Source organism: Jaculus jaculus, chromosome 6, assembly GCF_020740685.1.
Source record: "Jaculus jaculus isolate mJacJac1 chromosome 6, mJacJac1.mat.Y.cur, whole genome shotgun sequence".
NCBI classification, from domain to species: domain Eukaryota; kingdom Metazoa; phylum Chordata; class Mammalia; order Rodentia; family Dipodidae; genus Jaculus; species Jaculus jaculus.
The window spans coordinates 24,436,939-24,451,767 of record NC_059107.1 but is presented as its reverse complement, the minus strand read 5'-3'; the positions used below and the strand labels follow the sequence as shown (position 1 = coordinate 24,451,767).

Sequence of the window (14,829 nt, the reverse complement as noted above, 5' to 3'; positions counted from 1 at the left end):
ATCCCAATTTTCTTATTTTGACCTTGTGAAATTTTCTATAAGCATGCTGTCTGTGTGGTCTTGAACAGTGCTGTTTAATAGAAAAAAATGAAAACTATGCATAATTTTATATTTTCTAGAAAACAGTTCAAAAAATAATAGGTGGAAATAATTTTAGTTACTTTATTTACCCAACATAGGTAATGTGTAATTTCAGCACTGATCAGTTAAAAAATACTGGGGAGATGTATTTTACTTTTTAAATTTTTTTGTTCTTCAATCTTTGCAGATAATATATACTTGACAGTTAGAGCACATCTCAGAGGACCAATTGACTGCATGTGAACAGTGGCCACTGTATTAGACAGTACTTTTCTGGAAGTAGTGCTTAATAGAGAATGTTACATATCCATGAAAACTTTCTGAATATGGACTTTTAATAGAAACAGAGGGAAAAAATGAGAACCTAATCTCTTAAATAAGGATATCACTTATTTGGCCTGGTTTATTTTGTAGAGATATTTCTGATCATTCCAAGATTACCTTGTCACCTCTTGTATATATATATGCTGTCTCCCATGACTCATAAAATTGCCTGCGTGGGACACAACTTTTGGTTCTCAGTAATGTATTTCCTTTAGTAAAACTGATTCCAGGGATTTAATTTCTAAAATTCTCAGCTGTGTGCAGTCAGTTTAAAGGATTGCAAAGAAACATTTTAAAATTTGTTAATGACTTACACACATAGAATGTTTATAAAAATTCTGGAAACTTTGAAATGCTAAAGAACACTGGCAGTTAAGTTTTGTTCTGATAAAAAAAAAATGCCAAATCCAAAACTCACCACCACCACTCAAAATGCTGCTTTCTAGCTGGAGACTTTTTTAGAAGTTATGGCTTTCGATTCTGACCCTAGACTTCCCCAGTTAAGTAGCCTTATTGTGTAAGGTAATGTGGCTTTCTTTTCTTCCCCACTCCGGATGGGAAAGTAGGTTGACTCCTAATGGGTAAAGTCAGTGCCATTGCCAGTAATACACATGATAGTGGAAAGCCCTCAAGAGATTCCAATTATTTGCGAATTTCGAATGCTTCCAAAACTGGAATTCATCTTGCCTGTGAATGCCATGGTTGCTGTGTTTGAGGACCTCGGTTCTTGGAAAACTCCTGCCACTTCAGGGCTGCGTTCTTGGGTGGAAAGCTTACAACCACTCCTCTTGTTATAACAAGATGTTTTTTTCATATTTTCTTTATTTATTCCTTTCTCCTTCTGTTGAGCACTTTATCCTTTTTAGTGGATTGCATTTGATATGTAATTCAGAAATTCTCCTAAGCTGTGGACAAATATAATGAAAAAGTGTATGTTATTTTGCATTTGTTTGTGTTGTGTGCAACAAAATATACATATGTTCTTTGCAATACTTTAATCTTATTTTTAAGTTGTTGCTATCAAATGGCAGCAGTGTCCTTTCCCCTAATAAGTGCCCATTGGGTTGAGTGTGCTTAGAGTCAGCTGGCTTTGTTTCTGTCATCAAATAGTCTGGGTATATCACTGCCTGTTGTCATTATGTAATTGTCTTATATTTTCTACTGTTTTCTAAGATCAGTCAAGTCCCCCCAAAATGAATACTTTTTGAAGTATTTTAACATTCCCAGTTAAAAAAATGGAGAATCAGCTGGGCATAGGACACGCCTTTAATCCCAGCAATCAGGAGGCAGAGGTAGAGGATTGCCATGAGTTCAAGGCCAACCTGAGACCACATAGTGAATTTCAGGTCAGCCTGGGCTAAAGTGAGACCCTACCTCAAAACAACAGCCCTAAAAAAGCAACTGCAAGCTCCATTACTTCTCAGTAAGACAGGAACACAGGGCTGCACCATTGTCCATAGCTCTGCCCAGTGATGTAAGGACCTCCTCAGGGGCTGGAGCCCGGTGCTGTGGTTACTAGAGTTTGTATATGAAACATCCTTCTGATGGTTTGAATTGGATGTCCCCCGTAAACTTGAGTGTTTTTGAATGCTTGATCTTCAGCTGATTTCAATTTGGGAGGTGAAAAAATGATTTCACGAAAAGTTTACTTAATGCAGTCTCTATTGGTTACACTGCAGATGTGGAGTTGGAATTGGTTTTGTTTTAGAAATAATACTGGTCAGTGCTCTACATTCTTCAAATATTATCTTTATTTGTAAACTAGGAGAATTGGATTGTTACAGTGGGAAATGACTCAGTTACTATCAGGATCCTGAGACAGTTGCTTACTATGTGGCAGTATTTGTGATGACTAAAACAGTATTTTGAGTTGAGTTCTAGAGTTAATTTTTAGTGCTTCTATAATTTTGTAATTACTCTTATTTGTTGAATGTTAAATGGGTACTAGATTTTGGACTCAGAAAATCAGTAGAATGCTATTGCTTATTTTCTCAGCTACTGTCTACAGTAGCCAAGTAGAAAACATTATGAATGAAGGGTAAAATGTGTATTTTAAAGTGTGTATGCATTAATCTATAAAGGTATCTGGAATTTTTTGCTGTTGGCTTCATAATTATGTCGGTATTACAACTTTTTCATTGTATGAGATGAAAATATCCTAAAGTCAGATGTTGGAGTATTAGATACTTTAAAGGCTTTTTAGTGGCCTTTTTGTGATCATTGTGAGTGGGAACAGGTGTGGGTGCACATGAGCCCTTTGTGGAATTAAATTGCTTTTGTCCATCCTTCACAGCAGGATTTCTGGAACAAAGGCTCAGTTACCTACAAGTAACCTGAGTCCTTTGTACTCAGATAGGTTGGAGATCTAAACTACTTTGTCCTTATCAGGTGTCTTTAAACTTTACTGTTTAAAACAAATATAAACTGATACTGGAATTTATGGTGCAACAGTTAGTTTTCAGTGTGCTTGGGGAATATTAACTAAAAAAAATTAGAAATCACAGTTCAGTTTGTTTTGTTGCCAGAGTGTTTTTCAGGTTTAGTATCTTTGCTGCAACTGCCACTAATTTTACTCTTTAAAAACTGGTGAATGTATTTTTCATGAGCACATGGAAGATTTTTTTTTATAAATATGCAACTAATTCAAGCCTAGAATGTTATGCACTATTTCCAGACACCTTTCAAACATTGTAGTGCATTAATTTTTGGTAGCTTTCAAAGCATTTTCATTTGTATGTAATTTGTATAGCGAACGCAAGTCGTATAAAAGAAGATTTTAGTTTTGCTTCACCTGCTTGAGTTTAATGTAGATGTATACAAGCTCGGCTTCATCAGTTGTTTAAGACAGTACTAAGCCATCTGGAAATTGTTTTTGTTTTTGTTTTTTTTCTGAATGCCCCCTTTAAGTTTACGTTGAGAAAGAAAAGATAATTTTATTATGTCTTAACATCAACGCCCTAGTCTCCTTATCCCAAAATCCCAAATAGCAATGGCACTAGGAGGTGAAGTTAAGATGGTTTTGTTGTTTTTACATGTTGTGTACGTTTAAACCGAGTGAAACACGATCTTAGCAGATGGTAACTGGCATTTGCCTCCATTCTGCCCAGCTACTGGTCAGATCATACCTGATGTTTTGATGTCCCAGTGAGGGATCTTGTGAGGGTTTGGGTGTGTGTTATGCATACTCGCCACTTCAGTGTATGCTGCCTTATTCGGTCTGTTGCATTACTCCTGTCCAGGTCCAAGCTTTGTCATGTCTGAGCTCTGCTACATTGAATCTGTGATGTAAAAATGTATGATGTGCTATAAATTTTATGCATAATAAACTAAGTTATGGCCTATTATAACCTGTAAAACATTTCTTGTAAATGACCTAATTTATTTTTCCATTTATGTACAGTTTCTTATATAAATTTTCCGGGTATTTGTTGTGGCCTCTTCTGTACACATTCCCATGTGCTTTTCCTTAGTGCTTATCTGCATGAAAGAAACGTGGGTTCTCTTGTTTGTATCCATCTTCAGAATCCCTGCCTTCACTGTAGTTTATAACTTTTTCTAATTTTAATAATCTGAATCAATGTTAGAATCATGCCTTTTATATCCTACTTTCCAAATAAATTCTCTTGTTTTACTACATGTTTCTCCTCGTTATTTCTTTTATCTTACAGTGTTGTACCATTACATTTCCACCCAAGTAAATAAAAGATTGTGGTTCTTACTGAAATTAACTAGTAGACTGTAAACTCCATGAGAGCAAGGGCTTTGTAAAGATTTGTTCACCTCTGTTATTTCCAAACAAAATGGGGGAAATATTCAATAAATGATGTGTCTAATGAATTGATTATAAAAGTTAGTTTGCCTAAAATAGAAGCAGTCATAGTCTCCCAACATCACACCTTATAAGGCTTACAAAAATGAAAAAGTTTGGGCTGGAGAGATGGCTTAGTGGTTAAGGTGCTTGCTTGCAAAGCCAAAGAACCTCGGTTCAATTCCCCAGGACCCACATAAGCCAGGTGCACAAGGTGTTGCATGCATCTGGAGTTCATTTGCAGGCTGGAGGCCCTGATGTGCCCATTCTTTTCTTTTCCTCTCCTCTCGAGATAAATAAATAAAAATAAACATATTTTGGGCTGGAGAGATGGCTTAGCGGTTAAGCGCTTGGCTGTGAAGCCTAAGGACCCTGGTTCGAGGCTCAATTCCCCAGGACCCACGTTAGCCAGATGCACAAGGGGGCACATGTGTCTGTAGTTCGTTTGCAGTGGCTGGAGGCCCTGGCGTGTCCATTCACACACACTCTCTCTCTCTTTCTCTCTGCCTCTTTCTCTGTCTGTCACTTTCAAATAAATAAATAAACAGAAAAAAATTAAAAAAAAACATTTTTAAACAATGAAAAAATTTGTTTCCATTATTCCACACCAGGGCTGTTCTTACAGTCTTAGTCTTAGGAGATACCAGGACCTATGGTTATCTCACATTCATTTCCTCTGAACCAAATCTTGGCTGGTTTTTCATAGTCAATGCCTGTTAAATCTGGAATGAAGAGAAAGTTTGATTTTTTTTAATTTATTTTATTTATTTATTTATTTATTTGGTTTTTCAAGGTAGGGTCTCTAGCCCAGGCTGACCTGGAATTCACTATGGAGTCTCAGGGTGGCCTCGAACTCATGGCCATCCTCCTACCTCTGCCTCCCGAGTGCTGGGATTAAAGGCGTGCACCACCACCCCCGGCTTTTTACGTTTAATTTTTTTTAATTTTTTATTTATTTATTTGAGAGCGACAGACACAGAGAGAGAAGGACAGATAGAGGGAGAGAGAGAATGGGCGTGCCAGGGCTTCCAGCCTCTGCAAATGAACTCCAGATGCGTGTGCCCCCTTGTGCATCTGGCTAACGTGGGACCTGGGGAACCGAGCCTCAAACCGGGGTCCTTAGGCTTCACAGGCAAGAGCTTAACTGCTAAGCCATCTCTCCAGCCCTAATTTTTTTTTTTAATGTGTGGGATTGTGTTGGAAATTGGCCTATTCTACTTTCAAATTAGTCATCACCTTTATGTTAGGATCCCTAGCAGCCATAGAGAATGGTGGGTGACATACTTGTTTTCATAGCACTAAGGAGATTGAGACTATCTTGAAAAAAACTGGAAGAATGAGGAAGATGCCCAACATTCCCAGCATCAACCTCTGGCCTACATATACATGCAGTACAAGCCTTTAATGCCAGCACTCGGGGATCACCGTGAGTTCAAAGCCAGCCTGAGACTCCAAAGTGAATTCCAGGTCAACCTGGGCTAGAGCAAGACAGTACCTCCACTCCCCCGCCCCCAAAAACAGTTAAATTTGTTTCAAGATGGCCCCAGTGTCTTAAATAAAAAAAGGAGGGGGAATCCAGGCATGGTGGCACATGCCTTTAATCCCAGCACTTGAGAGGCAGACGTAGGAGGATGGCCATGAGTTTGAGGCCACTTTAAGACAACATAGTGAATTCCAGGTCAGCTTGAGCTAGAGTGAGACCCTGCCTTGGAAAACAAAAAGGAGGGGGGGATTGCTTAGCAATTAAGGCGTTTGCCTGCAAAGCCAACATATCCTGGTTCTATTACCCAGGACCCACTTAAGCCAGATGTACAACGGGCACATGTCTGGAGTTCATTTGCAGTGGCTGGAGGCCCTGGCACACCCATTCTCTATGTGCCTCTTCCTCTCTCAAATATTTTCAAAAACATTTAAAAGCTGGGCATGGTGGCACACGCCTTTAATCCCAGCCCTTGGGAGGCAGAGGTAGGATCGCCATGAGTTTGAGGCCATCCAGAGAGTATACATAGTGAATCCCAGGTCAGCCTGAGCTAGAGTGAAACCTTACCTCGAAAAACAAAAATAATAATAAAAATAGAACCAGGGCTGGAGAGATGGCTTAGCAGTTAAGCGCTTGCCTGTGAAGCCTAAGGACCCCGGTTCGAGGCTCGGTTCCCCAGGTCCCACGTTAGCCAAATGCACAAGGGGGTGCACGTGTCTGGAGTTTGTTTGCAGAGGCTGGAAGCCCTGGCGTGCCTTCTCTCTCCCTCTATCTGTCTTTCTCTGTGTCTGTCGCTCTCAAATAAAATAAAATAAAAAAAAATAAAACCTATCCCAGGGCTGGATAGATGGCTCAGCTGGTAAGGCACTTGCTTACAAAGCCTAAGCACCTAATTTAATTCTCCAGTATCCATATAAATCCAGATGTGCAAGACGGTGAAGAAAAAATAAAAACGTTTTTACATTCAAGCCAGGCTTGGTGTTACACGTCTTTAATCCCAGCACTTGGAAGGCAGAGATAGGAGAATTGCCGTTAAGTTTTATTCAGGTTTGTTTTGTTTTTGTTTTTTGAGGTAGAGTCTCATTCTAGCTCAGGCTGACCTGGAATTCACTATGTAGTCTCAGGGTGGCCTCGAACTCATGGTGGGATTAAAGGCGTGCGCCACCACGCCCGGCTTGTTCAGGTTTTGTGTAGGTCATGAATGCCCGAGGGCACTTTGTGTCTGGAAGATGACACTGCTAGCTGTACTCCCTTGGGCTTTGGCTTTTACCTTATCTCTGCTACCTCTTCTGCAGTGTTCCCTGAGCCTTTGGGAACATGGTAGAGGTGTCTCATTTAGTGCTGGTCACTCCAGTGGTCACCACCATTTGCAAAGAGGTTTCTCTAGCCAGAAATGAGAGTACCATTAACATATGCACATAAACGTAAGTATTTAGAAAGGCAGTTTGGTGGACACATACCTATTTAGCCAGACAACAGTATTAGTTTTCCTTTTAGGGTTTATGCCTTTCCCAACCATAGGCTTTTGATTAGGTTTTCAGCAGCAGGCAAGAATTCCCTTCTGTGACCTCAAATCTAATCATAGACTAGCAGTTGGTCCTCCCCATAACAGACATGCCACCATTTGGCCTGGCTGGCCAGCGGTAAAGCTTGCAGGGTCCACTACTAGTTAACACCATTGATAACTTTTCTCCCCCAGGCTGCGCAGCTCTTTCCAGTGTCCTGACAGCTCGTCAACAGGAAGGAGTCTTCCAGCTCAGCTCCAGCTTGATTGCTCAGAGTCCTGCTGTGCAAACATGGAGTCTTAAGCAATTGTTCTGGTGGGCAACCAAGAACCTTGACAATAACCTGTAATGTTTTGGAGGCATCAGCTGTTGCAGTCAGGTTCCCAGAGCAGCTTGTGGGGAAAAAAAAAAAAAAGGTTTATTTTGCCTTACAGGTTCAAAGGGGAAGTTCCACGATGGCAGGGGGAAACGATGACATGAGCAGAGGGTGGACATCACCTGCTGGTCAACATAAGGTAGACCATAGCAACAGGAGAGTGTGCCAAACAATGGCAAGGAGAAACTGGCTATAAACCCACCCCCAACAATACACTCACTCCAGGAGGTGTTAATTTCCTAATCTCCATCAACTGGGAACCTAGCATACCTAACTTTATGGGGAACACCTGAATCAAACCACCACAAAGGGCCTCCTTGGCCAACACTTGCTGGAAGTATCTCACCCTGGCACTGAAATTTTTCTAATCTATGGCTTCTAGGCACCCCCCCCCCCTTTTTTTTTAACCATAGTGAATTCCAGGTCAGCCTGGGCTAGAGTGAGACCCTACCTTGCAAAAACAAAAAATAATAACAATAAATAAAACAATCACAGGTTTTCTTCTTTGGCCTGATTTCTTCATCTCATGAATCTCTTTGGCAAGAGGTATGTTGATGGGCGAAGCATTTGACCTCCCTGATGGCTTCTGCCAACTCCCTTTGCTGTGTGGTCTGCCTAGCTTGGTCTTGAGAGAGAGAGAGGATGGGTGTGGGTGTGTAAAGACCAGAAGCTTGTACCACTTTCTGCATCTGGCTTTACATGGGTGGCTTGAGACTTGAACCTTGGGCCAACAGGCTTTGCAAGTCTTGAACCACTGACCCTTCTTCCCAGCTCCTGCCTTCCTTGCTTTCTTTTTTTTTTTTTTGTAATTTTTTTTTAAATTTATTTATTTGAGAGTGACAGACACAGAGAGAAAGATAAATAGAGATAGAGGAAGAGAGAGAATGGGCGCGCCAGGGCTTCCAGCCACTGCAAACGAACTCCAGATGCGTGTGCCCCCTTGTGCATCTGGCTAACGTGGGACCTGGGGAACCAAGCCTCGAACCGGGGTCCTTAGGCTTCACAGGCAAGCGCTTAACCGCTAAGCCATCTCTCCAGCCCCTTCCTTGCTTTCTGAGCATCAACCGCCAGCCTCCTGCCTGCTGCAGAGGTGAATGCAGCTGGCACTTGCTGGTGTCTGAATTGGGCTCGACAGTGGCCCTGTATAGATCTGCTGACTCCATAGAAGAGAAGCATCAGGCTTCCAGCTTGGACCAGGCCTGTCAGAAACTATGCTAAGTTCCCTCCCACTCTGAGTTGTTGCTTCTTGGCTACCTTATTACCATCCGTTGACAGTAAGAAGGGTGGACCCAGCACTCAGGAGGCAGAGGTAGTAGGATTGCTGTGAGTTCAAGGCCACCCTGAGAATACAGAGTGAATTCCAGGTCAGCCTGGGCTAGAGTGAGACCCTATCTCCAAAAACCAAACCCTCCCCCCCCCCAAAAAAAAAAGAAGAAGGGAGGGAAAAGGCATAGCTTGAAGAACATTCCTGGCTCTACCATGGTAGTGGCTTGAATCAGGTGTCCGCCATAAACTCATGTTCTTTGAAATGGTTGGTTCCCAGTTGATGGCAGTTTGGGAGGTGGCGCCTTGCTGGAGGAGTTGTGTTGTTGGGGGTGGGATTAGGAATCTTATACAACTAGAGTCTCACTCTCCTGCTGCCATTGTCCACCTGATGTGGACAAGAGGTAATGTCCAGCCTCTGCTATACCATCTTTGCCCTGCCATCATGGAGCTTCCCCTCGAGACTAAGCTAAAATAAAACCTTTCCTTCTATCAGCTTTTTTTTTGGGGGGGGGCGGGTTTCAAGGTAGGGTCTCACTGTAGCCCAGGCTGACCTGGAATTCACTATGGAGTCTCAGGCTGGCCTTGTACTCACATCAGTCCTTCTATTTCTGCCTCCCAAGAACTGGAATTAAAGGTGTGCCACCATGCCCGGCGATTCTGTTGATTTTGAATAAGGGTCTTACTCTCACCCAGGCTAACCAGGAACTCACTCTGTAGGCCAGGCTGGCTTTGAACTCATAGTGATCCTCTTACCTCAGAGTGAGTTCCAGGTCAGCCTCAGCTAGAGTGAGACCCTACCACAAACAAACAAAAATACTGAGCATCACTGGTTCTGCCAAGTGGAGTACGATGACAGTTGCCTAGGTAACGCTGTGTGGACTTGTAAAGCACTTCTTCAGACTCTTCACTTGGGCCTGCAGATGTCTGATGGGAACCAGAACCAGACAAGAAGGGCTGGCACTTCTATCTGCGTGTTGTGTCTGTCCCCTTTGCGGCCTTAACCATTGAGTCACATTCTGCTCAACTCTGCAAGTGGTGGACATGTTTATCACTGGGAAATGTTTCATCCAGAACTCTAACATAGAGTTGACTGAGCCTAAAATTCTCTTCTTTTTCTCCTTTAAGGGTAGACATCCACAGCCACCCAGATTGTCGGGCACTGCCAGACACGGCTAAGGACCCCCAGGTTACAGGAGGCACTGCCTCTCCAAGCCCTGGCACTCCTGAACGTAGGCTTTGCCCATAGCCCTGTGACCTATGGCCAGTTGCCTAGGAAACTCCTTATCAGCCAGCAGCCTTCACACAGCCCATCCCCCGCGACCCTCTTCCCACCTGACCCGCCCTACCTGCTGCAAGGAAAGTCCCTAGGCATCGGCTAGCAACCTTTGAACCCACCAACCCCCCTAGGGCCCTCTTCTGGCTCTCAACTGCTTATAAACCCATTTCCCTATTGAATAAACTGAGCTGTTCACTGAGACTGCCTCCCGCTCAAGACCTTGCTGTCCATGGTTGCCTGGGTGCCTTTGGGGAACTGCAGCCCTGAGGATCCAGGGACCCACAGCAGACCAGCAACACCAGACCATGGAAGGAACAAATAGAGGTGGCATTCAGGGTGGGTCCTGGAGCATCTCTGGTCACTCCCAGGAAAGACATGAATATTCCTCCCTTTATCAGCCCATTTCTCTCCCTTGTTTGCTATTCTGGGTCTGTAATTTCTTGACTTGCTGGAGGGGAGAAACTGCTCCATGAGCAAAATGTCCTCTTTCCCATCTTTTAACCATCAAACAAAGCTGTTCTTTATGGCCAATACTCATCCTTGGATAGTGGTTATTCTACGAAATGAGCTTCCAGACTTGGGTCTGGTGACATGTGACTTTGTCACCTAAACCTGCATACACAATCAACCCAGAAATCCAATGTAACACCCTCTGGGCAGCCACGCTAAGGGTCACTGGGCAGGTCTGGTTCTGAGGAGGGCTGGTGCCCAGCACCCCTCTTATCTCTAGGATTCCTCAGATGCACTGCCTGCTGGAACTGTGGCCTCCTCTCTTTGGCCCTCGCCCTCCCCAAACAGATTCCATTTTCTCGGCTGCATTCCTGTATGTCTCAGTACTGACCATGCCATTCCACTCACCACAGTGCATCTGAAACCCAGTGGAATTACATTTCCTTTTCCGAGTCTATCTATGCTGCCCAGGCTGTCCTTGAACTACTCACTGTACAGTGATGCTCTTGCCTCAGTGAGGAAAGAACTACAGAACACATCACCATATCCAGTGGTTCTTGTGACGGTGGGGAGAGGATGGTTTCAAAGCAGGAGCTCGCTCTAGCCCAGGCTGAACTGGAACTCACTCTGTAGCCCCAGGCTGACTTCAAAGTCCCATCAATCCTATTTCAGCCTCCAGAGTGCTGGAACTAAAGGCCTGGCTTCAGAGAGATTGTGTTTAGGCCACTGTTTTTTGTTTGCTTGTTTTTTGTTTTTTTGGGTTTTTTTTGAGGTAGGGTCTCGCTCTAGCCCAGGTTGACCCGGAATTCACTATGTAGTCTCAGGGTGGCCTCAAACTCACTGCAATCTTCCTGCCTATATCTCCCAAGTGCTGGGATTAAAGGTGTGGGCCACCTTGTCTGGCTAGGTCACTCTTTGATGAGCCCCACCAAGCAGATTCAGATACAGCCTGTAGATCATATATCTTGGGGATGGAGGGAACCCACTACAAGGAAAGAGGTTGATTTCCCTTGCTGTATGTCCTATCTTGGGGAAACACACACCCCATGGAGTAGAACCAAGAACTCTATTCAGCCTGTATCCCTCCCTGGGGTCAGGCTTAATCATGTGACATGGCAAATATGAACAGACAGGATTTCTTCCTTCCTTCCTACCTTGTAAACATTTAAAAAACACTTTTGTTTTTATTTATTTATTTGAGAGAGAAAAAGAAAGAGGTAGAAAGAGAGACTGGGCATCCCAGGCCTCCAGTCAGTGTAAACTAACTACAGATGCATGGACCACCTTGTGCATCTAGCTTACATAGGTCCTAGGGAATCGAACCTGGGTCCTTTAGCTCTGCAGGCTAGTGTCTTAACTGCTAAGCCATCTCTCCAGCCCTCTTTTCCTTTTTCTTTTTCTTTTCCTTTTTCTTTTTTTTTTTTTTTGTTTTGAGGCAGGGCCTCTACCTTGCAGTCCTGCCAGTCTAGGCTGGGCTTACTCTGGCTTTGACTCCAGGAACAAGCCTAGTTCGGTCTCATTCATCAGTGCTGCAGTGAAAGGCCTGTCTCTCTACCCCTGGCTTTGCAGACAATGTTTGCATCGTCAACCCACAGTCTCTTGGCCCTGCTTCTGCAGTTAGGGGAAGCATGTGTAAAAAACTGGTCTTTGGGGAGTCAAGGATTGGGGTGGTTGGGATAAGCATAGCTACCGTGTAGTGTAGTTACTTCAGGGACCCTATGTCCAGGTATGTAAATTAGGACCACCAAAACTGGGAAAGTGATTTTATTTATTATAGCCACAAAACATAACAGGGTCTCACGATGTACTTGAATCCTTTATCTCATTTAACAGTAAAACAACACATCACAACAGACACAAAGACACAAGGCAATCTTGCTGGGGCGGCAAGCGGTGGCTGCTGCCACTGGCTGTGTTGGGAAGGGGCGCTACTTGTTGCTCTCAGGGAGGGGGCGCTGCTTGCTGCCGTTGGGGAGGGGGCGCTACTTGTTGATGTTGGAAAGGGAGCGCTGCTGGGTGCTGCTGGGGAGGGGGCGCTACTTGCTGCTGTTGGGGAGGGGGCGCTGCTTGCTGCTGTTGGGAAGGGGGCGCTGCTTGCTGCTGTTGCGGAGGGGGCGCTACTGGCTGCTGTTGGGAAGGGGGCGCTGCTTGCTGCTGTTGGGGAGGGGGCGCTGCTTGCTGCTCTTGCGAAGGGGGCGCTACTGGCTGCTGTTGGGGAGGGGCGTTACTTGTTGCTGTTGGGAAGGGGGCGCTGCTTGCTGCTGTTGGGGAGGAGGCTTGCTTGCTGCTGTTGGGGAGGGGGCGCTGCTTGCTGCTGTTGGGGAGGAGGCTTGCTTGCTGCTGTTGGGGAGGGGGCGCTGCTTGCTGCTGTTGGGGAGGAGGCTTGCTTGCTGCTGTTGGGGAGGGGCGCTGCTTGCTGCTGTTGGGGAGGAGGCTACTTGTTGCTCTTGGGAAGGGGGCGCTACTTGTTGCTCTTGGGAAGGGGGCACTGCTTGCTGCTGTTGGGAAGGGGCGCTGCTTGCTTCTCTTGGGGAGGGAGCACTACTGGCTGCTCTTGGGAAGGGGCGCTGCTTGCTTCTCTTGGGGAGGGGGCGCTACTGGTTGCTCTTGGGAAGGGGCCATTACTTGCTGCTCTTGGGAAGGGGACGGTAGACTCCAACGACCACCGCGTGGTCCCTCTCATAGGGCTCCAGGGTGAGCTGCTCCTGGGGCTTCAAGTTCTCCTGCTGCAACTTCCTCACCTCGGAAGCAAACACCGCCTCGGCCGAGGCGGTGGAGTCGATGCAGTTGGCCTTGATGGAGATGAGAAAGTGGCCCCCGTTGCGCAGGAAGGTGTGGGCGTTCAGAGCCACGATGCGGGACTGGTCGGGCTGGGCCACGTCGGCGAAGATCACGTCCACCATGCCGATGAGCATGCGGTACTTGAGCGGGTGCCGAGCGTCTTCCAGGACCGGGATGATGTTGGTTCTCTTCTTGGCCACGTTGACCAGATCGCGGCCAGCGCGGTGGGAGAACTCCACGGCGTAGACCAGGCCGTCGGGGCCGATGATGTCGGAGACGTGGGAGACCGTGGTCCCCGAGGCTGCGCCCAGGTACAGCACCTTGGACTTGGGCTTGATGTGGATCTGGTCCACCCCGCCCAGGATGGCAGCGGCCAGCTTGGAGCGGAACGGGTTCCACGTGCGGTACTCGTTCTTCACGCCGTTCTCGGTGATCGTGACGCGCCGCTCGCCGTACACCGACAGCCCCGGGACCATGTTCAGCGTCACCAGGGCATCCTCGGCGCCGCGGTAGATGAACACGCCCTCGTGCCGGTGCGGCTCCACCGACACGCTGATGCCCTTCCGGCGCCGGTTCTTGTTCTTACCCTGGCCGCCGCCCCGCCGGGATCCTCCGCCTCCGCGGTCCCTGTTGTCCCGGCCGTCGCCGCCACCGCCACCGCCGCCGCGCCCCCGGCCCCGGCCGCCGCCACCGCCGCCTCCGTAGCTGCGGTTGCGCGACCCGAAGCCACCCTTGGACCCCGATCCCGAGTCGCCGCCGCCTTTCCCGCCACCGCCTCGGCCCCAGCCCCAGCCGCCGCGGCCGCCACCTCCACCCCCGCGCTTCATGGTGCGCCCCGGGAGTGGATGCGAAGGGGGCGGTTGCTAGAGTCTACCCGGGATGCTGGGATACAGGCTGCTGGAACTGTTGCCAGGGGCTCCCGGAGTCTGGGGTGGTTGTCAGGAGTTAAGGGGATGCTGGAGCGGTTGCCAGGGCGGGCTCCCGGAGGCTGGGACAGATGTCTGGAGTTAAGGGGTTGCTGGGGGCGGTTGTCAAGAGTTACCGGTTGTCTGGGACGGTTGTCAGGGGTCGCCAGTAGATCAGAGAGGATGCTGTCAGGGGTCGCCGAGGAATCCAGGTGTCTGTGCTGGCGGGGAAGAAGTGGGTGGCCGCGGTAGCCTGCGTGGCGAGCGGCGGCTGGGACGGAGTGGGCGGCAGTCCGGACCAGCTGGACTGCAGTCCCCGGAGCCGCCCTTCGACGCAGTGACTGGCGTGATTACATCACGCTCGTTTTTATCGACCCTGCAAGCCCCCGGAAGCCCCCCTTCTCCACCTGCTCACTTGAAACCCTCGCCTTCTCCCTGCCCGCGTCTTCTGCATTCTCTGCGACTCCTTCCCTCCCTGGCTCTTGAGTCCCTGGTGTCTCTGGCAGGAGAAGAGGAGCGAGAATTCGCTCAGCGCTCATGGCATTTCCTTGCCACCTGTCTGAGGGCTTTGAACTGG

The 14,829-nt window shown here is 47.0% G+C and overlaps 1 protein-coding gene across 1 annotated transcript; it reads right to left on the bottom strand.

Moving 5' to 3' along the window:
• Positions 1-12,317: 12,317 nt before the first annotated feature.
• Fbll1 (fibrillarin like 1) lies at positions 12,318-14,612 on the bottom strand. The gene has a single exon (XM_045152990.1). It carries the CDS (start codon positions 14,172-14,174, stop codon positions 13,188-13,190), a length of 987 nt encoding a protein of 328 aa, XP_045008925.1. The 5' UTR covers positions 14,175-14,612; the 3' UTR covers positions 12,318-13,187.
• Between the last annotated feature and the right edge of the window lie 217 nt (positions 14,613-14,829).

What these genes read in the sequence shown, in the direction of transcription:
- Fbll1 (XM_045152990.1), bottom strand. Translation starts at nt 14,174, where the DNA reads ATGAAGCGCGGGGGTGGAGGTGGCGGCCGCGGCGGCTGGGGCTGGGGC.